The sequence below is a fragment of the Mesocricetus auratus genome, unplaced genomic scaffold (assembly GCF_017639785.1).
Source record: "Mesocricetus auratus isolate SY011 unplaced genomic scaffold, BCM_Maur_2.0 Super-Scaffold_100014, whole genome shotgun sequence".
NCBI classification, from domain to species: Eukaryota; Metazoa; Chordata; class Mammalia; order Rodentia; family Cricetidae; genus Mesocricetus; species Mesocricetus auratus.
The window spans coordinates 55,357,268-55,380,041 of NW_024429197.1; the positions used below are offsets into that span (position 1 = coordinate 55,357,268).

The 22,774-nt window shown below is 39.1% G+C and overlaps 1 protein-coding gene across 4 annotated transcripts in view; it reads left to right on the forward strand.

Moving 5' to 3' along the window:
- Zdhhc21 (zinc finger DHHC-type palmitoyltransferase 21) overlaps window positions 1-22,774 on the forward strand; it is a 54,883-nt gene that overhangs the window by 22,634 nt on the left and 9,475 nt on the right. For all 4 annotated transcript variants that reach the window (XM_040757234.1, XM_013122089.2, XM_013122088.3 and 1 more), the window contains 2 exons: window positions 1,950-2,088; window positions 13,730-13,846. In XM_040757234.1, coding sequence (XP_040613168.1) covers window positions 1,950-2,088; window positions 13,730-13,846 — 256 coding nt within the window. The remainder of the gene's footprint in view (window positions 1-1,949; window positions 2,089-13,729; window positions 13,847-22,774) is intronic.

The window sequence follows — 22,774 nt, forward strand, 5'->3', positions numbered from 1 at the left end:
TTTCTTAGGTTGAATTCCTGCAGAGCACTGCTGCTGTCCAAATGAGTGTGCCCACAGTGTTAATTGGAAGCAGGGGGTTCTTAAAGTTCTCAGAACTGCAGCATTGTAACTGCTTCAGAGTCAGTGGTGAACCCTCAGATGCCTCAAGGTCTTTGTTTTTGTCTCTGACCATTCTTTCTAAATGCTCTTTGCCTGTCAGGGCTCCCTAGATGCTGTCTCCTAGCCTGTTCTGGAGCCTGCTAAGGAGAGGAGGGTGGTGTTGGGGAATATTATTTTAAGATGTTACTTTTGTTATGCTGCATTTGCTCAACTCTGTGAAGCTGTGATTCTTTGCCTGTCTAAAACACCTGATGGTCTAATAAAGAGCTGAACAGCCAATAGCAAGGCAGGAGCAAGGATAGGCGGGGCTGGCAGGCAGGGAGAATAAATAGAAGGAGAGCCAGGAAAAGGGTGATCAATGGAAGAGCCCCAGAGAAAAAGGGAGGAAGGCGACAGGGGCCAGTCACCCAGCCAGCCGTGGGCATAAGAGTGAAAGTAAGATATGCAGAAGTAAAAAAAGGAAAAATCCCACAGGCAAAAGGTAGATGTGATGACTTAAGGTAAGGAACACGGGCTAGAAACAAGCCAAGCTAAGGCTAGCTTTCATAACTAAGAGTAAGCCACTGTGTGTGAGTTATTTGGGAGTTGGGTGGTGGATCCCCAAAAAGGGAAACATTGCACTACAGGTGGGGCAGCCGCAGCTGAGCCTTTTCCGGCTGGAGTGAGCGGGCGGTGGTGGCGCACGCCTTTAATCCCAGCACTCGGGAGGCAGAGGCAGGCGGATCTCTGTGAGTTCGAGGCCGGGCTGGTCTACAAGAGCTAGTTCCAGGACAGCCTCCAAAACAATACAGAGAAACCCTGTCTCGTAAAAACCAAAAAAAAAAAAAAAAAAAAAAGAGCAGCTTCTCTTAAAGTGTCTCTGAAGATAACAAAGCTTTGACTTGTCCTGTTTTCCAAGTGTGTGTCCTGTAGCCGCAGGGAAACCCCACAGGGTTTCAGCTTAGTTGTGTTTGATTTTTAAAAATAATGCAAAAAGTATTCATCTCAGAAGTATAATTTAAGGCACAAATTGAACTTGATACACACACACACACACACACACACACACCCTTGTGATAATATAGTTCTATTTTGAAAGAGAAGCATTCATAGAATTTTGAGAAAAATAATTTTGTATTGGAATTTTAAATTAGATTTTTCTATGGAATCTTAAAATATACTAATTTTGTAACAATAGAACACTCCTTTTAAATCAGTCTTGGTAGTTTATGATGATAGCACCATCATCTGCTGCTGTTATTTTGGCAGAGGGGACACGTAAGTGATCTTGAATACATTTTTGTTTTCAGCAGCCAAGGATAATTTTTTTTATAAAGTTAAAAAACAAAAAAAGGCCAAGCGGTGGTGGTAGTACACGCCTTTAATACCAGCACTCGGGAGGCAGAGGCAGGCAGATCTCTGTGAGTTTGAGATCAGCCTGGTCTATAAGAGCTAGTTCAAGGACAACCTCCAAAGCCACAGAGAAGCCCTGTCTCAGAAAATATATATATATATGATATTTCTATCCAGGTAGCAAGTTGGAGCTGTTTTCCCTGTAGTACTCAGATTGCTCTCATCTGCTAGAATGCTTTACAGAGGCGGGAAAGCCAGGGACAGGTTCCCCTTGTCCTCTTAGTTTCATTCTCTCCAGGTAGCCTTTGGCCAGTGGCCTGAATGCTGTGTTCCTCTTCCTGTGTTGACAGCCCGTGTCTGCTCTCCTGCCTCGCTGGGCTGCTGTAAATTAGAGGGCTGTAGACTCCAGTGGATAAATGTGTGTCTTTAAACAGTTGGCTTTTAGGTTGGGGACAGGCTTAGCCTCACCACCCTGGTAAGAGTGTCTCACTAAAGTTTACATGTCTCTCTCTCTCCAGGATAAACAATTGTGTAGGTGAAGACAACCACTGGCTCTTTCTGCAGTTGTGTTTCTACACTGAGCTTCTCACTTGCTACGCACTGATGTTTTCTTTCTGCCACTATTATTACTTTCTTCCACTAAAAAAGCGGAATTTGGTAAGACATGTTTATATCCACTAATGTTAGAGACCTGTGTTTCCTTCAAGTGCGGGAGTACAGGCAAAAATAAAAAAGCTAGTCTTAGACCGTGAACTTTACGCTGCACTGGGACTGAGAAAGTATCTGTTGTTCTTTTTAGACAAGTCTCTTTATGCTATTCGTGTTGAGTAGATTTCTTCAGAAACAAAATGTTAGCTCTTTCAGTATAAGGGTCTTAGTTTAAAAATAACCTAAAATAATTTAAAAATAAAAACAAACATAGGCTAAGTTTTTAAATTATTTTTTACTATTTTAAAAATTTCTTTCTTCACCTCTACTTCTCTCAGATCCTTCCCACCTTCATACCTACTACCAAAATTAATCTTTTCTCTCTCTTCAAAAACAGAAACAAAAAAGACAATTAAACAAAAACCAAAAGGACAAAGCCCACCAAACCATAACCAAAAAAGAGGACGTAAAGGAAGGACTATGTTTTGTGTTGGTCAGCTATTCTTATACTGTTGGTTGTGAGCCTGCAGTCTTAGCGGCTCAGCCATCTCTCCAGCCCACTCAGCTATTCTTGAGCATTAGGTCTGCCCTGGAGCGTGGATAATTAATACATTTTTAAAGGTTCTCAAAAATAGTCAACTTTTGAGAAGAGGACTCCTTTCTCTCTGTTTTGTTTTGTTTTTTAAGACTGGACGCCTGGCATGTAGTCTGAGGTAGCCATGAACTTCTTGGCCTTCCTGCTCAGTCTCCTGAAGTGCTAGGATTACAGATGTGTACCACTATATCTGGTCTTCCGCCCCAGCCCTCCTTAATAGTAAGATGAAGTTCTAGGATGTTCTAGAGCACTGGGTCTCAACCTTTCTAATGCTGGGACCCTTAAATATAGTTCCTTATGTTGTGGTGACCCCCCAACCATAAAATCAGTGAGTAGTCTTGCTACTGTTATGAACCATAATGTAAATATCAGGTATTCAGGATGGACTTAGATGACCCTTGTGAAAGGTCCTTCAACCCTCAAAGGGGTCACGACCCACAAGTTGAGAACCATGGTTGTAGAGTTTTCTTTAGGTATGCATCATTTGAGCGATGCCCAGACTTGCCTAACTGTGTTGGTGCTCACAGCCCCAGAGCCTTTGGTTCTTGACTGGGTCGGCACTCTACTGTGGACCTTTCATTTTAGTTTCTGACGTTTACAAGAGGACACTGAGGATAACGGAACGAATAAGGTGGTGCACATAAAAAGGGAGGAAGAGTAGCCACCTGGTTTTAGTTAGAGCTGGGATTAAACATATCCTGTATAATTTTTCATTTTATTTGGACTTTGGTTGTATTTTTTAAAAAATAGTGTGTGTGTGTGTGTGTGTGTGTGTGTGTGTGTGAGAGAGAGAGAGAGAGAGAGAGAGAGAGAGAGAGAGAGAGAGAGAGAGAGAGAGAGAGAGATGGGGAAAGGCAGTGCTTTTGAGTATATGTACAGATACAAGACAGAAAGGGAAAGAACAGGTGAGGGGTAATTTTCTTTACTGTTTATGCTGTTTATGTCTTTGTTTATGAAATACCATGTGTAGGTGTGCCGTGAAATGTGAGTGATGGGAGTCTCAGTTCTATGTGTGGTGGCGTTGGTACACAGGCTTGGCCTGAGACTTGGCTGTTGTGTATGGCTGCCGACCTCAGTGGTCTGTCTTAAATGTGATTGAATTGTGATTATTAAATGTGGTGTATGTTACTAAAACTGGGTCCAATAGCTGGATCATATTCAAAAGACATCTGTTTCTTGCTGGTACTGATCTCTAACTCTTAGCATCTTCACTTGTTACTATTTCTCATGGACCACTTTTCTAGGAAATTTCTACATCTTACCATTTTCTTCAATATTTTTAGCACTATATCTTAAACTTTGAAGATTTTTTAACTTTATGTGCATGGATGTTTGTATGTACACCACATGCATGTCTGGATTGGGTTAGGGATGGCTGTATGCAACTATGGTACTGGGAATCCAACCCACATTCTCTTGTCTTAACTACTGAACCATCTCCAGTCCCTTCTTGAACATTTTAATTAAAGCTATTTTTATGTCCATACTAGATATTAGTCTTGCACCCTGATATGCCTAAAAATTTTTAATGAATACTGGGAAAATTGTATGGCCACTTGTGAAGATGTGGTTGATGTGTTCTAACTGCAGATTTGATTTACTCTTTTATTTTCTTTATAAGATAAAGGGGAATGCTCATGTTGACCCAAACAAATGGCATGCTTTTCTCATACTGAATTGGGCTTAATGTAGCAGCTCTTTAGGAGATCATACTTACTGCATTTGTGTTCTGTAGGATGTTTGGTTGCTAAGTATTATAAAGGACTAGTTTACATTTTCCATTACTCCTCTTTGTATCCTTCTGGGGTTTCAGTGGAAGCTCTGAGGTGTCTGTTGTAGATTGTGTCCTTCCCATGCAAGCTAGCAAGCAGTGCAGAAGGTACAGGGCCCTTGGCGTCTCTCTGCTCTTGGATCTCAGCCTAGGTGCTGGCTGGGTTGACTGCTGTTCACCATTCTGCATAGCTGTTCATGGGTTGGATTTATCTGGCTTTTCAGGGATGCTGTGGGATTTTGTACATTGTTGAAAATGTTTTGCTGTGATTGGTGGAATAAAAGGCGGAAAGGCCAATAGCTAGGCAGGAGGTATAGGTGGGACATCCAGGCAGAAAGAGAGGAAGTAGGAAATGAATCTTGGCACGCGTCAGACGCCAACAAGGTATGGAAAGAGTTGGACATACAGAATAAAGGAAGGTCAAAAGCCATGAGGCAAAGCATAGATTAAGATAAATGGGTTAATTTAAATGGTAAGAGCTAATGAGACAAGCCTAAGCCAGGGGCCAAGCTTTTATAATTACTAATAAGTGCCTGTGCTGGGAAGCTTAGTCTCAGACAAAGGATTCTCTCGCAGGTGTCAGTGGCAGTAAGGCTTTTCTAATGGTTTCTTCTCAGGTGATCTAATTATTGCTGCCTAGTTGTGCAACATCAAGAGAGGACACTGGTGCCCTGATCTTTGTAAATAGAGTTCTGTGAAGTTTGAAAACTTATGTGGCCCAAGGTTCGAGTACTGTGGGTTCTGGACAGACTTTATAGTGAGGCAGATAGAGATTAGCAAAACAAAGAAGAAAAACAGTTTGAGACAAGAAAACTCCAAGAGGCTTGAGGTAGTGGAATGGTCAAATATGAGGTTAAATCTACTATAAAATACTGAGTATAGCAAGTATTGTTGGGCTAAGAAATAGTACACTGTTCTTTTTATAGAAGTTCTTTTGAAGACCACACTGTAAAAAGTTACCACTAATTTCAGTAGGGAAGTCACCATCATCACATTGACCTTAACAATAATTCTTTTTTTTTTTTTTTTGGTTTTTTTTTTTACGAGACAGGGTTTCTCTGTATTGTTTTGGAGGCTGTCGGTCCAGCCTGGCCTCGAACTCACAGAGATCCGCCCGCCTCTGCCTCCCGAGTGCTGGGATTAAAGGCATGCGCCACCACCGCCCGGCGACCTTAACAATAATTCTAGTCCATATGTATTTCTCTTGGGACCTTCTTCATATCCTTTTAACTTTTCCAATGACCAGTAAAAACCTGTGGCCTGCTTTTGAGTATGTGTGGACAACTGGCCATGTATTGTCAACCCGGTCTCATCCACTTCTACCCTCTTATTGCTTGAGAATGCAGTGAAGACCCCAGGGGCCCTGGGCTCATTGGAACCAGTGTGGCTGTGCACCTTTCACACAGCAGGTGTGTGCTTGGCCTTGATCATATACTTGTGTCCTGAGAGCAGTGGGAAGTTTCTACCTGCTTTTCCCAGCACCCTCTCAGGTAGACAGGGCAGCAGAGCATCTTCTCTCCTATCTGGCTGAGTGCTTATCTTCCAGGTCAGGAAAGAGCGGTGTCAACTCTTAGGTGCATACTTGCTCTTAAGATGAAAGTGTGTATTCACTTAATAGAATAGAATTGCCGGTGAATGGCACTTGACCAGTGTTTGTGAGAAGCTGGTAGATTACGAATAACTCTTGAAAAAGGAAATTGAGAGAAAACAGACTGTTTGCAAATTCTGGGAAATGAACCATTTGGGAATCGGACTTTCCATTTCTTATTTTCTGTTTTTAGGGAACCTTGTTCTGAGACGGATTACTGTAGTTCCTTTGTAGTTACCACCAGGTTTTTCTTTTTCTTACAGTAGCTTCATGCTTTTAAGAAAAACAAAAAACCAAACCTATTTCCCCATGTAGTGTTGTGGAATGAGCTAAGTTCTGTGCATGGTTGGCAAGTACTCCACGACTGGATTGCACTCCCTGCCCCATGCTTCTTCTTAATCTTTACCTTCAAAATACCATCTTTCCTGGCTATTGTGAGGCTCTGGGAAATACTTGAACATACCTGTTGTTGAGGGAAGGAGGGTATAGAAAGTGTAATGGATAAAGGCGTAGTTCAACATGAATTGATGTCCCAAATAGGATTTCTTTCTTATACTGATTTATATTGCAAGTCTTCTGCTAAGGAAAGCCCATGAGCTTAAAAAATAATTTATATAATTTATCCTCATTGAAAACAGTAATTTAAAAATCCCAGGGACTGACTGGCTTAGTGTATACGAACACATGCTGCTCTTGCAGAGGATCCGGATTCTGTTCCCAGCACCCTCCTAGTGGCTCCCAATTGTCTGTAGCTATTGTCGTGGGTGACCCGACACCTCCCCTGGCCTTCATGGGCACCAGACACACGTGGTGTACACACAAGGATGCAGGCAGAAGACTAACACATGCGATATAAAATAAACAAACCTTAAGTTAAAAATCCCAAAGAGCTCAATTAGTTTCGGAAAATGATAAATAGGTGTCTAGAAATTTTCAGAAATTGAGCAACAGGGTTGGTTTTCAAACAAATAGGATAAAATAATCAGATTTGGAAAATGTGTAGAGTATATAGCTTTGAGTCTAGAAAAGTCTTTTAAGATGTTAGGCATTAAATTTGTTTGCCTTTTTTATGACAGTGTAATGTTGGGTTTTTCTTAAAACTCTTTGAAACTGATGTCTTACTTTAATTATTGGGCTAAAAATTATTATAGGATTTAACAAACCTGTTTGTGAGATAATTTACTATTCTAATTTAGTAAATTAGATGGATATAGAATAAAATGAACTTTAATATTTGGCCAATGTCCATATTTGACTCTTATAATACTTATTTTAAAGGGTTTCGTCAGCAAATTTTTAGTCACTTAGTGTATTATTGAAACAAAAGAAAACTACAGACTTTTATTTAAATATGAAGGGAGGTATCACTGTATTTGTAGTAAACTTTCCAAGTTATCTGGGGCATAAATCTTTCATCAGTCATGTATTTTCCAAATTTAGATTAGATGGTTCTGGTTGTATGCACTTGGAATAGTGAGAAACGTCTCTTTTGGAGTGTTCTTAGACTGGTAAGATGGCAGAGATGCAGAGGTCTGTGCCTATCTCTTCACAGAGCAGCCATCTGACAAGGTGATTGGGGCTGTGCTTCCTGGCAAAGCGAGCTCCAGCCTGCAAACACTGCCTCTGTTTTCTCTTGAAGAACTTTTTTTCTAATGGGAGGGAGGGAGGGAACAGTGTCTCATGTAGCCTAAACTGATCTTAAACTTCTGGTCTCCCTGCCTCCATCCCCAAGTGCAAGCATTGTAGGTATGTGCCACCATGCCTGGTGTACCTGAAGAGTTTTTAGGCAATTTTTATTAGCATTTTTGAAAATTTAAGTACAAATTTGAAATATTCTGTCGCACTACAAAATCTGATAGATTCATACATTGATAATTTCTTTTTTTGAGGCAGCCTGCATTTAATATTTCTATCTAACATAAAGACTGCTCATCTATCATGTCATAGTAGTTGAAATTAAAAAAAATATATACACCCACTGGCAACTTGATATTGTAGACAGTAATTACTATCTAAGACAGGGGAAAAAGTATTTAAGTAAATAATTTATAATTTTAAAGTAGGGGTTACACAGCTAATGGTTTGTGGAATACCACTTCAGTTCTAAAATCACGCTTTAAAAATTATTTTTAGATTAAGTAGATTCAAATTAATTTCTGATTCTTTTATAGTTATTTTTATGTGAAGGGCAAAATCATACAAACTGCATCTAATGATATGAGAGCAAGGGTGACATAAGGGGAAGGGAGGAGAGAGAACTGAAACAAAGACTTATTCATAAGAGGGAAATAAATAATGTGCAGTGGCCAGCCAGAGGCACGCTACTGCTGTCCCAACTGGTGGATGTCTAATAGTGTTGCTGTTTGGGTTTTGTGTCATAGAACTGGGCCACACAAGTCTTTGCCTTAGCTTTTGGCTAATAAAAAATAAAAATAACCAGAGGATTTAATTTCAGGTACCCTTGGATTATTCTAAATTTCACTATAATTACAGAATATTTTTGTATAATCAGCCCTATAGGTAATCTGACTACTTCTGCTGTTTATTGCTATTACAATACCTTAGCCTTAATGATCTTCATTCTTATCATGTACTAGGTGTCTTGTTTATCTGGGTCCCAGAAGAATGGAGAATATTGATGAAATACATATTTAGCTTTATGAGTTTTTGATAAGTATAACAAAGAAGATTGGGGGTTAAGATCAATGTGAAAAAATAAGCTATTATTGGTAGTATGCAGGTAACCTACCTCCTTTTTTCATGTGTATGGACTTACTGCTAGGGAGGTTGGTAGACAAAAATGGTCTAATCTAACAGTTGTCAGTTTTTTCTGTCAGTCTATTCCTTTTCTGTCTTGACAGATGGAACATAGAAACCGTGTAACAAACCCCGAGCATGTGCTGTAATAACAGGATGGCTGTGTGTGCCTCCTTGAGACTGTTTTTGTGGCATCCTGTTCTAAATAGACTAGCATTTAGCATGGAGCACACAGCAGCTTTTGCATCTTCTGAGACTGTCAGTCTCTTTGAGTTTAAATGGTTAAACTTGGGAGCCTTGCTGTCACTGTCTTAATTCTCCCAAACACTGTAGTGCTTTTAGTTGTGAATTTAACAAGGAAATATGTTACTCGGTTTCTTATTAATTGTTCCAGCTTTTAAAAAGAAATTCTACTGATAAAAATATGCTAAGAAAAACAAGGCAGTTTTTTTTTGAAGAATGCACTGCCTGCCAGGAAATCAGGTGTTGTTTGTATTTGCTCTATAATAACAAAGTCGCATGCACATATATACAAAATGTAATGTTTGATTCTGAACATTCAACAGTAGTCACTAGAGAGGTATAAATAGTGAGTTTCCCTTTAGATATTAATTTCTGTTAGGATTTAATGAGACTGAAAGAATTTGTGTTCTTTGAGAAAATGTGGGAAGAGAGAGAATTACAGAATAAACGTATAAACACTCTAACTATACTTTGGAATTAGTAATCAAAAGGCTAAAGTAGGCAGAATAATAATAATAATATTAATAATAGTACAGCTATAAGGATTCTAAGACTAAAATAAAATGCATCTTATTGTAAAATGGATTTTCTTATCAGCATTAATCTCTGCATATGAAATTGGTTGTTTAGTCACTTTAAAAACTCAATTCTTTATGTTAGATATATCAGATATGATACAATTTCTTTCTTTTCTTGGAAAACAAAACAGCACAAATCCCTCAGTGATAGGCTGGTTCTCATGGGGACTGGACAGCCATTTTTAAAGAATTCTGTTTCTATTTTAAACTATAATCTGGAGTCTATATGTATCAGTTAAATTTTTATGATTACAGCTTTCCTTTTTACTGTTGTACCCTTTATATTGTCACGTGCAGTATTTATTATATTGTGGAAGCATGCACAAACATTGAAGTTTATTGGCTAGTGAACAGGCTATGGTGCTGTGTGGGCAGCATTGGATAGACATTCAGTTTGTTAACTATAGTTAATATCCACTGTTGTGACTATTGCTATAAATATTCATAATATCTCATTTAAAATAATGTCTTCTTTCTGTTGGTGGACAGGTACATTGTTCCCAGTAATATTCGCATTAGGCAGTCTTGCTCCCATCTATTCTGTTTGGTGCCTGTGGTTTGCTTGGTTTCATAACTCAAGTATATGGACAAAAGATGAAATTTAGAGTTTCCATGTTAGCAGACTAGAAGTAGAGAACTTCCTTTATCAGAAGAAAGTTTTCCAAAACTCAGGGAAACAGTCCTTACAACTTCGCATAGTATGCTGATGAAATGCTGACTTCTTTTTCTGTGGTGAAGGGTTAGACCTGCAAGCTCTGTGATGCACAGTTAGAGCTGCAGGCTCAGTAATAGACAGTTGGACCTGGAGACTCTGTGATGGACAGTTAGACCTGGAGACTATGATGGACAGTTGGACCTGGAGACTCAGTGATGGACAGTTAGGCCTGGAGACTCTGTGATAGACAGTTGGACCTGGAGACTCAGTGATAGACGGTTGGATCTGGAGACTCTGTGATAGACAGTTGGACCTGGAGACTCAGTGATAGACAGTTGGACCTGGAGACTCTGTGATAGACAGTTGAATCTGGAGACTATGATAGACAGTTGGATCTGGAGACTCAGTGATAGACAGTTAGGCCTGGAGACTCTGTGATGGACAGTTGGACCTGGAGACTCAGTGATAGACGGTTGGATCTGGAGACTCTGTGATAGACAGTTAGGCCTGGAGACTCAGTGATAGACAGTTAGGCCTGGAGACTCTGTGATGGACAGTTGGATCTGGAGACTCTGTGATGGACAGTTAGACCTGGAGACTCTGTGATGGACAGTTAGGCCTGGAGACTGTGATGGAGGAGACTCTACAGAATCATTTTTATTTCTATTCCAAAGCTTGTTTTCAGTAATTTAAATTAGCAACATCATGCCACTAAGAAAAGATTATAAACCCCAAGAAGTTCTTGAGGACAAGTATAATTCCTGGGTACTTGACTAATATATGGCAATTGTACCTTCATTCTATTTAACAGGTTAATTATGAATGGTATGCTGTGGCTGTTATTGTGCTAAGGGTAGCAGAACAAAATATCACAGACTGTGCAGCTTAGAAGAAATTTGTCCCTCCCAATAATGATGGTTGCAAGTCCAATGTTATGGTTCCAGAAGATCTGACTCTTCCTTGTTTCTTTGACTTATAGATGCCCACCATCCCACTGTGCCCTCAGTGGTCTTTCCTCTGTGTAGACAAGTCCTGGACCCTCTTTCTGTACCCACACGTCCTCCCTTTTGAGGGCATCAGTCATACTGGAGAGTGGGAGGAGTGCCCACTTCATTGTCTCATTTTAATTTAGCCACAGCTTCAGAAGCTCCACCTCCAAATATATTCAGATTCAGAGGTACTCATGTGTTGAGGTGTTGGGTTAGGACCTCGACATGTGGATTTTGGTGTCATATTCACCCAGTAACCCTGATAATAAAGATTCTGAGTACAAATGGGTTCTTTTGGGACTTAAAAGAAAGAAGCAAAAGACACAACTAAAGTGCAGACTTAGATTGTAGATTGATACAAGTAATGCATGTGTGAACTTGGAATTGTTTTCTGGATATATAAAAGCGAAAAGTAGTTTTTATGTTAATTTATACTACAGGCAATTTGAATATATAACTAAGTGCACAACGTAATTTTTAAAATAAATATTTTAGTCTTATCACCATCCATGACATTTGTAAATTACAGTTAGTAAAAAAATAATCCTTGATATTTTTTCATAGGAAGCAGACAGGATAGATTTTATTTGATCAAAAGTAGTCACTTCGCCAGGCGATGGTGGCCCATGCCTTTAATCCCAGCACTCAGGAGGCAGAGGCAGAGAGATCTCTGTGAGTTTGAGACCAGCCTGGTCTACAAGAGCCAGTTCCAGGACAGCCTCCAAAGCCACAGAAAAACACTGTCTCGAAAAACCAAAAAATAAATAATTACATAAATGAAGTAGTCACTTCAGCATAGTAATTTCTGTGTACACATGTCTAAAACCACTTATCAGAAATAAAGACACAGCACCCAACTGTCAGACTCTGGTCAGGAAGTGCATGTGCCCAGGTCTTGGAGTGTGAACTTGGATTATGGGAGTGAATGCCGGAAGGATGTCAGGGTGTAAGCCCTGTGAAGTTGGAAGGAGAGCTTCATTGACTTGTGGGTGGGTGTGGCTCACCTGAAAAGCTCCAGGAGATGTTTGGGGAGTGAATGCATTTTGAGTGTTCCTCATGGCTTGGATCAGTAGGGCGGAGTTTTCTGTGTTCATCTGGGGTCTCCTGCAGATGAGATGAACAAGAAACACACAGTAGCGCTCAAATTGCTGCTTCATGTGCAAAGCACATCACTTCTCACTTTTACTTTTGTAAGTATTCAAAATTAGACTTTGTAAAAATGAAATGTTGGGTGGTAGTCAGTATTTGACTGCTACATAACAGTCCAGTGGCTAATGAATAAGAGTTGAAGGTAGAGAACCAGATGTTCTCTGAGCCTAATGCTCAGTCAGTGTGGTCCACAGAAAGGCACCAGTCCTTTGTTTCAAGCAAACAGTTGCTTCAGTGGCCACCTAATATGTCATTTTCTGTTACTTTAGTTTTTAGAAATTGGACTCAGTGCTATCCATCTTGGCCTTGGCTGCTGGTCCTCCTGCCTTTGTTTCCTAAGCTTTGGGATGCTTGCACCCACCACTCCTGGCCTTACTTTTGGGATTGCCATAACACTGTTACTCCTTAACCTAAGTTAGGAAAAGCCCATAAGCACCAGTGGTTGTATTGGGGCATTCTTCCAGTCCACCTGTTGCATCTAAGATCTGGCTGCTTTACTTCTAAGTTTAGTGCAACAGTTTCCTGGAGAATCCTAATTCTTCCCTCTGGTGTGTTCAGGAGCCATGATGCCAAGTGAAGTGGTTTTTGTTTTTGTTTTTGTTTTGTTTTGTTTCTGCCTTAGAACACAGTTCACTTGAGGCATCTTCAGTTCCATTCCCTAGAAGTGACCAAATGGCCTTTGCCTTGTCACAGTTCCCTTTGCCCACCATGTTCCTTCCATCTCTGCAGGACTCTGTGCCTGCATCTGCAGTAGTACATCATGGCACATTTGGGAGTTCAGTGAGTATAGTTCCTGAGTACGTAGAGCACATTATTATTATTTATCACATGTGTCACAGGGCTGACTAAATGGAAGAATGAATGGAGTGTGCTTGAAAAGGCTGCCCCTGTGTCCTGTTAGCTAAATTAGATAATTATTAGTTATTTGGGTCACTTGATTTTTAGTATTATAAATTATGCCTGTACATTCCAAAATTTTAGCAGTGTAATACAGACTTTCCTTTGTGGACCAAACATCCCATACCTTCTTGGATTTTTGCTTTTTGCCACAAACAGTGCTTTAAAAAAAGTAAGTTGCAGTTCTGGTATTGAGAGAGATTGTTATTTTGAGATACAATACAGTAGTGAAAAACTGTAATTTTTAACTTCCTGTATAAGTTCTGAAGTTATTTGTGAAAGTTTCTAACATTGTGTGGTGATGTGTGGATCAAAAGGAGGAGGTGGGTTCTCTAAAGCAGTGAGGGATACTTGTGCATGACATATTGGCTATGATTTCAACAGTACAATTCTACACGCCATTTTTAAGACTTCCTTTCTCTCTGTAGGACCTCTTTGTTGTTCGGCATGAGCTGGCTATCATGAGACTAGCTGCCTTTATGGGCATTACTATGTTAGTTGGAATAACTGGACTCTTTTACACACAACTCATTGGCATCATCACAGTAAGTATATTTTTAATGTAAGCTAGTATGTATGAACAGATGATATAATTGTGGACTTAATTCTAAAAAGTTATATGAAGTTTGCAAGTTAAAGAAGAATATTACAATTGTTAATTAAGTATAAAGTATACATAAAATTTTGCATCCCTCTTAAAAATGAGCAGAGTATTTTTATATAGCAGCAGTGTTTATAGTCTTAATAATGACATATATTTTTCTACTATTAGCATATAGTGCAAAGTTATTTTTTCTAATCTTGCTTTTATAATACACTAATCATTTTGTTTTCCTTTAAATTACTTTAGATCAGTTCCCAAAGATAGACTTGCTAAGACAAACAGTTTGCTAGTAATTAAACCATTTCTTGGGTATCCTAATTGATTTGTTGATGTGCAAACTAACTTAATAAGTCATTATTACTGTTTAGAATGTCTGAAAGACTGACAGCTCCTCCTTTTCTTTTTGATATGGAAAAGTCATAGAGGAATGTTAAGGCTGCTTTGACATTTCTTTATCACAACAAAACAGATTTAAAAACAGAAAAATCATGAAGACTGAAAAAAGAATGCTCTGTTGGAGAGAATGTAGGTCAAGTAGGCTTTCTTAAACATTGAATGGAGTATAATTTGACTGAACCTCATTGGAAGGTGAATTGTCAATGCCTATCTAAATTTAAAATGTCCATTCCTTTTGACCAACCTTGTATGTATTTGAATGTAAACATGCTCAAAGGGCTGCACTATTGTATTGTGTTCAACATCTGTATTGCATATGATCATTAAGTGCTTATAGCATGTAATCAATAAAGGAAAGAAAGAAAACCTCAAAGCCTACCAGTAAGCAACAGTATTCAAGATTGCGGTACTGGCCTGAGGATGGACATATATGTGCATGAACTAGAACTGAGAGCTATACAGTCCCTTGCTGTCTGTAGAGAATTGTTTTTAGGATGCCCTGTGGATGCCAGAATGTACAGTGGCTGCTAAAATCCCTTATTACAATAGCATATAGTATTTGCACATGCATCTCCCTGTATACTTTAAATCCTTTCTAGATCCTTTATTATGCCTAGCACAGTATCAGTGCTATGTAAATTCTTGCTATACTGTACAAGTTGTTTAGGGTAGGATGGATAGAAAAGTCTGTGCATGTTCAGTGTGGGTACAATTTTCTTCCTAGTATTTTTAGCCCATGGTTGGTTATATCCACAGATACAGATACTAATCACGCTCTGGAAGTGAAATACTGGGTCACATGAAGCCCCCCTCCCAAGTCTCTGTCTCTCTGTCTGTCTCTGTCTCTGTCTGTCATCTCTCTCTCTCTCTCTCTCTCTCTTTCTCTCTCTGCTGTTTGGCCTTTTATCAAGTGAGGCACAGTCCGTCAACAATGTATGAGAATTAATTTCAGTTGCTCCATATCATTGCTATCTCTTGATGACAGTCTTGGTAATTGTAGCTATTTTGGTGGTTTATAATAGTCCTTTTTCTATTTGCATTTCTCTGATGATGGATGTTGAACACTTTATATGCATTTTTTTTATTTCAGCAGTCACTTTATATGCTTATTGGGGTTCCATGGAACTTTGTGGCATGTCTGTTTTAATCTTTTTTATTTTTTATCTTTTACCATTGAGTGTAAATATTTCTAATACCCCTTGGTAGTGATAATAATAAGTGACATGACTATGGGTAATAGTGCTGAGGATAAGGATTGTTTCCCCTAAAATTCTGCTCTCTACAGTTAAGCCCATTAATAAGTACTTGATAATGATGAACTTCTAATTCACAAGACATGCCAAAATCAGTAAATTATGTACATTGCTCAATTTCCAACTTTGAATTTGCCAGAATTTCTAATGGATATTTAAATCCCTCAAACAGAAGTTTTCAGATTCCCCTGTACTTACTGTTAATAGTTAGGAGGGAATATGTGGAAACATTCATCTAAAAGTGCATGTCACTCCCAAGGCCTGGCAGGGGCTAGTGGCTGAGTAATCTCCTTCCCCCTGCAAGGCCCCATTAACTTCCAAGACTTTGTACTTTGTACTTTGATGGCAACTATTGCAAACTCTTTCAAGGGTCTCTACTATAAAGTTGAGCACTCTGGGTTGAACATAATAATAAGTAAGCTACTTGTTACTTGTTTTAGCCTGATATTATCACAATGCGGCATGTTATTTTCAGATTGTGTGCATTTTAAAAATATTGAATAGCAGTTCATTGTATTAAGCAGGGAAACTGAGTTCTGATAGGTTATTTCTAAACTGAATAGAAATCACACAAAATAGAACAACTGTGAGACATTCAGAAAAAGACGCAAGTGCTGAGGGAATATATTTTGTCAGTCTGATACTTAGCCACTGTACATGTTCTCAAATACAAATGCCCATAATGGAAATTGTTCTAAATTGAGTTGAGGTGATAGGCTCATTCAATAGCACACGTGTGCCGACCTGAGTTTGATTCTTAGAACTACAAATCAAAGCCAGCTGTAGCAGCAAGCCCTTGTGTTGGAGGAGAGGAGAGGTGGAGTCTTGGATTCATTGGTCAGCCAGTGTAGCTGAATCAGAGAGCTCCAGATTCAGTGAGAGCCTCTACCTCAAAAACAAAGTGGAGTATGACTACGAAAGATACCTGGTATCCATCTCTGACCATTACACGATGTGCACACATGCACACACCCACACAAACACCACACAGAGAAAATAAAGGAAGTGACAGTAAATTTGAAGTCTGTTTCCCTGGGTTGTCACGGTGAATGTCAAGCACTGTTCTTTTGAGATGAAATGAGTAATTATTTCAGAATGTACTCCTCTCCTTGATTCAGAGAGATGCAATTGTTTACAGTCAGCATGTCTTTGTGTGTGACTTAAATCTAAAAAGGGAATTACTAGCATCTGTACAAAATAGCATTGAACACATTGAAGTTAAAAATACAGACCATGCTTGCCTTCTTGATAAATACTTGTTCTGTTCCAGTTTTTATTAAACTAAGCTTGCCTGTAGGCTTCATCTCTGGATGCCTTTTCGTCAGATCAGGATGCACACATCTCTACTGTGTGTGGTGAATTTGAGGATAGCATTCAAGCAATGGAGAAGTAACAGTGGATTGAGTCATTCCACAGACGTCATCTTCCTTTTTCCTACCCTTGTGTCCCCCACGTCCAAAAGATTCTTTGGAAAAAAAAGGATATCACTTCCTATGGAGAATTGGAGTTTCATACCTTGAATGTAGATCTGCTAAGCAATAAATGGGCAAAACAAACGTCAGCTTGTACTTTTAGCTCAGGTTTTAGAGAAGCAGGGTTCCAATTTTTAGTAATTATTTCCCCATTGTTTCCTTTAACCTGGAATTAATAATCCCCCCCCCCCCCCCGGTAATTTTATTTCTAAAACTAAAGGATTTTAACACAATCAGGTATTTCTAGTAAACTGACTAATCTGAAGTAGAATTTCAAGGTTTTACTTACTTTCAGATTTGATTTAAATGAGACTTTAAATGTATGTATTGTGTGGTCTAACTGAATTGGAAGTCATGTTTACAGAAGCAAGTGGCTTTGGTGCAGTTTCCTTTATTTAGGAAACAAGTTATTGTAGTGGCCCTCGCTGAGACTTAGCTCTTTTGCTTTTGTATCTGAATGAAGTAGACAGTGATGTTGTTATTAATGTAATTGACATCAGAATTAAGGAGCAAAAGTCCCAGGCAGCAAGAGGGAAGTCCATTCTGGTGAGCCTCAGTGCTGACAGTGCAGGGTAGTCAGACTGGTCCAGTTTCTAGAAGCCTAACAGCTGGCCAGTATCCCTGAGGAGGTTCTAACAGGAAGTTGTTTTCTACTGTGACACTCCTTTGATAGTTTGTCTGAACTCTGTGTACAAGCATTTCTGTTTCCTGGGTACAGGGGTTTGTATGCTAGTGTGAGCTTCTGATGTTGTCTTTGGAGCCTGGTGCATTTGTTGTGTTTCTGTGTGGTGAGGTTAGGGATAGGGTGAGGGAGATGTATTGAGTTGCAGCTTTGTGAAAGCTAAGTGATTGTTGTTTTGGTCTCACAGATGCTATTGGATTCTAGTTAAATACAAAAGATAATTTTTTAAAATCATTACAGAGAAAATATTTTTCCTTATACCTACTGATCCATGTTTGATTTGCATTCAGCATTTGCCTAAATATAGAGTTTTTAGTATGTCGGTGACTCTGGTGTTTGAAGTAAAATGGCCTCTATAGGCTCAGATATTTGAATAATTAGTCACCAGAGAGTGGAACTCTTTGACAGGATTAGAAGGATTAGGAGGTGTGGCCTTGTTGGAGGAAGTGTGTCACTGGGGGTGGGCTTTGAGCGGTCAGAAGCCCATGCCAGGCCCAGGCAGTCTGTTTTTGTCTGTCTCTCTTTGGATCGGCATATAGAACTCTTAGCTACTTCAGCACCATGAATGCTGTGTGCTGCTGTGCTCTCCAACATGCTCCTCTACGAATGTAAGCAAGCTCCAGTTAAGTGCTTCTTTTTTTTAAGAGTTGCCTTGGTCATGGTGTCTCTACTAAGATGGTGACTTAATTTTAACTGGGGTTAATCTTCTGTAATGAAAAGTATCTCATGTTCAAAATGTTAAATCAGATTAAAGGAGATTAGCTATTAAGGAGCATTTTATTAATCAGTTAATGGATTTTCTTGCTTTTTAATATGTATCCAGAAATGTAGGCTTGGAATTGTCACTCTTTATAATTGAGTTTTGTCAAATATCAGTGAATTGAGTTAGTGCAATCTGTGTGCAAGTCATGCTTAGCAATCCTAGCTAGCAGGCAGCATCGCACATGTGCAGATTGTTGTAGCTCACATCTTTCTTTAAAGAGAAATTGCTGGCATTTTTTGCCTTCCTTTTTAAATTATACATATATTTGAAAATGTATTTCTAATACAGCTTTTCTAGTTGTAAAATTATAGGACATATCTCCTCAATGTCTTCTTAAAACCCTAAAAATATTGCCAAAATGTATTATATTTCTTAGAAGCTCTTCATGCTCTATGCTAATACTGGGTGTATTTCTTTGTATGTAGACATAATAAAGAATTTTATAGAGACTAGTTTCTCCTTTTTTGTAGTAATCAACATTACGTGTGGAGTTGAATGACTTGTGTAAGTGTATTCCTGAGCAGAAGTGTTTCTGTACCTCACTTCTGTTTGCTCAGTGTGATATACTGCTTGAAACATTCAAATAAATCGGAAAACTGAAAAAATTTAAATGTGTTTTGATAATGCTTGTAGGATAGTTAGCACATAGACTTCTTAAAGGGTCACCACTGAATGTAGAGATGCTTTATGTTGCTGTGTTGCGAAACATTTTGTGTTGCTGTTCCTGGGCATTTTCTCTAGAAGTTGATTTTTATCAGCTCATGATCTGAATTCATGTGCACCATTAGGTTAGAAGCGTGGCTCATCCATGTATTAACTTTCAGTCTTTGCCAAAGGGAGCCAAGTGTCTCTCGCCCATAGTCTATTGGTTCAGTGGTGATCTCCCAAACCCTAGTTCCTGTGTCTGCTATTGATAACCAGAAACTTCATCAGAAGTATAATTTGATGTTAAAATGTCCAAGTAGTTCTTTCAGCTATTTTGGTGACTGGGAAGTTACTGATAAAACACCTTTTGCTCAGTCGCCCTCTGTGACCTGTGTGTGCCTGTGTGGTTACAGTCAGCCTCTGTGACCTGTGTGTGCCTGGGTGGGTTTTGTGTATGTGTGGACACCTATGGTGACCATCAGCTTTCTTTATTAAAGACCTTGCTTGCCTTGTAGCTGTGGTTACTCTATATAAATAGATGAGTAAATGAACAACAGAGTATACTTTGGAGTTTTGACTTTATGAATGATGTTAAACCCCTTTCAATTGTAGGATTACATATATAGTCTCTGTCATTCAGTCTTTCATTGTAAACTCTTGTAAACATAATTTCAGTAACTGATATAATTGAGATACTGTTTTTTTAAGCATGAGGAAGTGCTTAATACACACAATAAAATGAGGATTTTTCAGTCATTGAGGATTCATTAGGAATTTTAATGCATGTTGATCCATTTAAACCTCATAAAAACTTAGGAAGTAAGCATTCCTACTTGGAAACTGAGGTATGGAGTTTTAATTTCTTACCAATTGGAGTAGTCAAATGATGGCTTGATGAAGAAAAGCAGAGAAATTATTTTAGAAAGAGATTTCAGTGGCTACAGATGTAAAAATTTTCTGCCTCTGCACTGTTGTCCTATTACTGATGAAATGTTTGTGTAAACTTCACATTTCTAATAAAATTCACAGGCGTCCTCTGTAAGCGATGAAGGCTGAGGTATTAACTGCTTGTTTCCAGTCAGTGAACTGGTGAGGCCTGGAGGGCAGAGAGAAAGAAGGTTAGCAGGGCTTCCCTGCTTTCCCACTGGAAAAATAAAAATAAAGAATCTGTTATTTCTGGTTTGCCCAGTTAGTTCAGTCCTGCAAACATATACCATAGATGCCCATTTTGTACAGCCTTGGCCCACTAGGTGCTTTTGACTTCAAAGTCAAGTGGGGATTAGAAAGATGGCTCAGAGAAGGGTGTTGAGATCCCAGATTTGGTCAGAGCACCTCCATTGGGTGGCCCTGGGGGATCAGACACTCTCTTCTGGCCTCCATGAGTAGCTTTGTTCATGTGTGTAGCTCCCCCAACCCCAACATACACACACAACACATGATTGAAAACAAAATCATAAAACATTAAACATGCTGCTATTTGTATACTAGTAGGCAGTCTAGTGAAGCTCTTAAAATTAGGCAAACTCAGAGCCAGAGCAGGTGTATGATCTTGAACTACAGAAACCTTTCCTGAAAAGTGTTTCCAAGGCTACGTTAAGTCAACATAGAGTCATAAGTTATGTGCAGCATAGAAGCTTAATGACCAACGAGACCTACAATGAGAACAGAGTTCAGGTGATTGTGGAGGCTATATGGAGCGGTCTTCAGAGGTCCCTCTCTGATGGTCCCCTTTAGTTTCATTATATCTTAAGTGTTTGGTATGCTAAGAAACTCCTTTTGGAAACTGTTTCCAGAGTTACATAGGCCCAAAGACAAGGACTCTTCTATACTCTGAAGATAGCTATTGGAACCAGACAGACTGTTTATCCTTTATGTGTTGTTCAGTATGTCTATGGACTTTCTCCCATGAGGTCTTTTCCCCACAGGACAGCATATGCACCCACGTGGTGGTGCTTGGTGACAGTGCACTCACAGAAGAGTGGCTGTCAGCCCTCTGTGGTCAGGGGCTGGCTTCGCAGCCCTGTTAGCCTGTTAGCCAAGAAACCTATGGTGATACATTCTTGCTTTTCATACAACACTCCATCCCAGTTTTCCAGTAAATCCATCTCTCCCATCCCAGCATAATCTAGTCAGTAAGCCAGGATGCAGTTTTCTCTTACAGTCAAACATACTTTTACACTGAATCCGAAAGACCCCTTCTTATGCCAAGATTAGCCATTAGGAAAAGGCAAAGTATTGACAGAGAAAATAGGGAAGGTAATATCTGTCTCTGAAAATCTTGCTGAGTTTACTTTTTTTAAAATGCAAAACTCCAGTTTTTAAAACACAAGGCATTCTCTTGTATTGCTTAGTTGTACAGGCTGGTTGAAGTGTTAGATATTTTGATCATTAGATCATTCCAGGCATAAATATTTCTCACAACTAATTGTAGCAACACCCAGTAAATGTGTGATTTTCATATTCCTGAAAGAATGGTTAATTTGCTAGCTAGCTGAGGCTGTATGTTGTATTATATTCCTTCTGTAGCATTTGTCTTGATGGCCCTTCCCTAGTGCCAATAAGAAGATGGAGTATTTACAGTATGCTTTAAAAAAATGCCACATTTGTCCACATTGTAAAACAAAACAAAGTAGGCTTTCCTTAGCAGCTGTGTGAGGGATTACTGTGCTCTGGTGCTCAGGTACTGACTTGGGCTGGTTTTGTATAAACGGTATTCTGGATGCGGAGATAGAGAGAGGTGAGTGAGCATTTGCCATTCTAGAGAAAACAGTGACTTAATTTGGGCAGCCTCCTAATCCCTGTTTATAACAGAGTAAACATCTTATCCTTTGAAAGAGCATCTGTCTACTCATGATTTAAAGAGGAATATTGTCTGTCTCCTGAAGTAGGCTCTAGAAAATTGTCTGAATACTTAAAGGGTTTTATATATGAAAGCTAAACTCAGAGCCTTTAAAGTTGGTTCTTTTTAGGACCCCAAGTAAATTACTCAGTGTAGATTCTGTGCAGTAAAAGTTGTCCCCAGGATTAATGGTGACAGTAGAAGAACCTACCTTGCCTGTCTTCACATAGCTTTCTGTCAGCGGCTGTATTTCAGGCATTTGCAGCAGCAGTTCTCAACATGTGAGTCGTGACCCCCTTTACAGGAATCACATAGCAGAGATCCTGCATATCAGTTATTTGCATTACAGTTCATAACACTAGCAAAATTACAGCTATGAAGTAGTAATGGAAATGACTTAGGAAGGTTGATAGCCACTGCTGTAGAGACAACATGTACTGATTCTGTCCTCTCCTTTCTCTGCACTTGGGTGTGGGTGCCTTTGCAAGTAGCCTGTCATGTCCACACCCTAAGACATCACTACCATGACCTTATCCACTTCCTTTATAGATGTGAACCTGAAGCCCCGCTTGCCTTTAAATTCTTAAGGAATATTCTCTTATATCTGTAGGCTGTTTTCATTTATAATGAATAAAATACTGTTTTGAGAGAAAGTTATGCAGTACAATAAAAGGCTTATCTTCAACAGAATTGTCAGATGCCATCATCAATTTCAAGGCATAATTAAAAAAACAATGCATATAGAACATGTAGCAAGTCTGCCATCTTTTCACAAATCTTCAGAAAACTCTGTACGTGAAATTACTGTTTGTGTCTAGT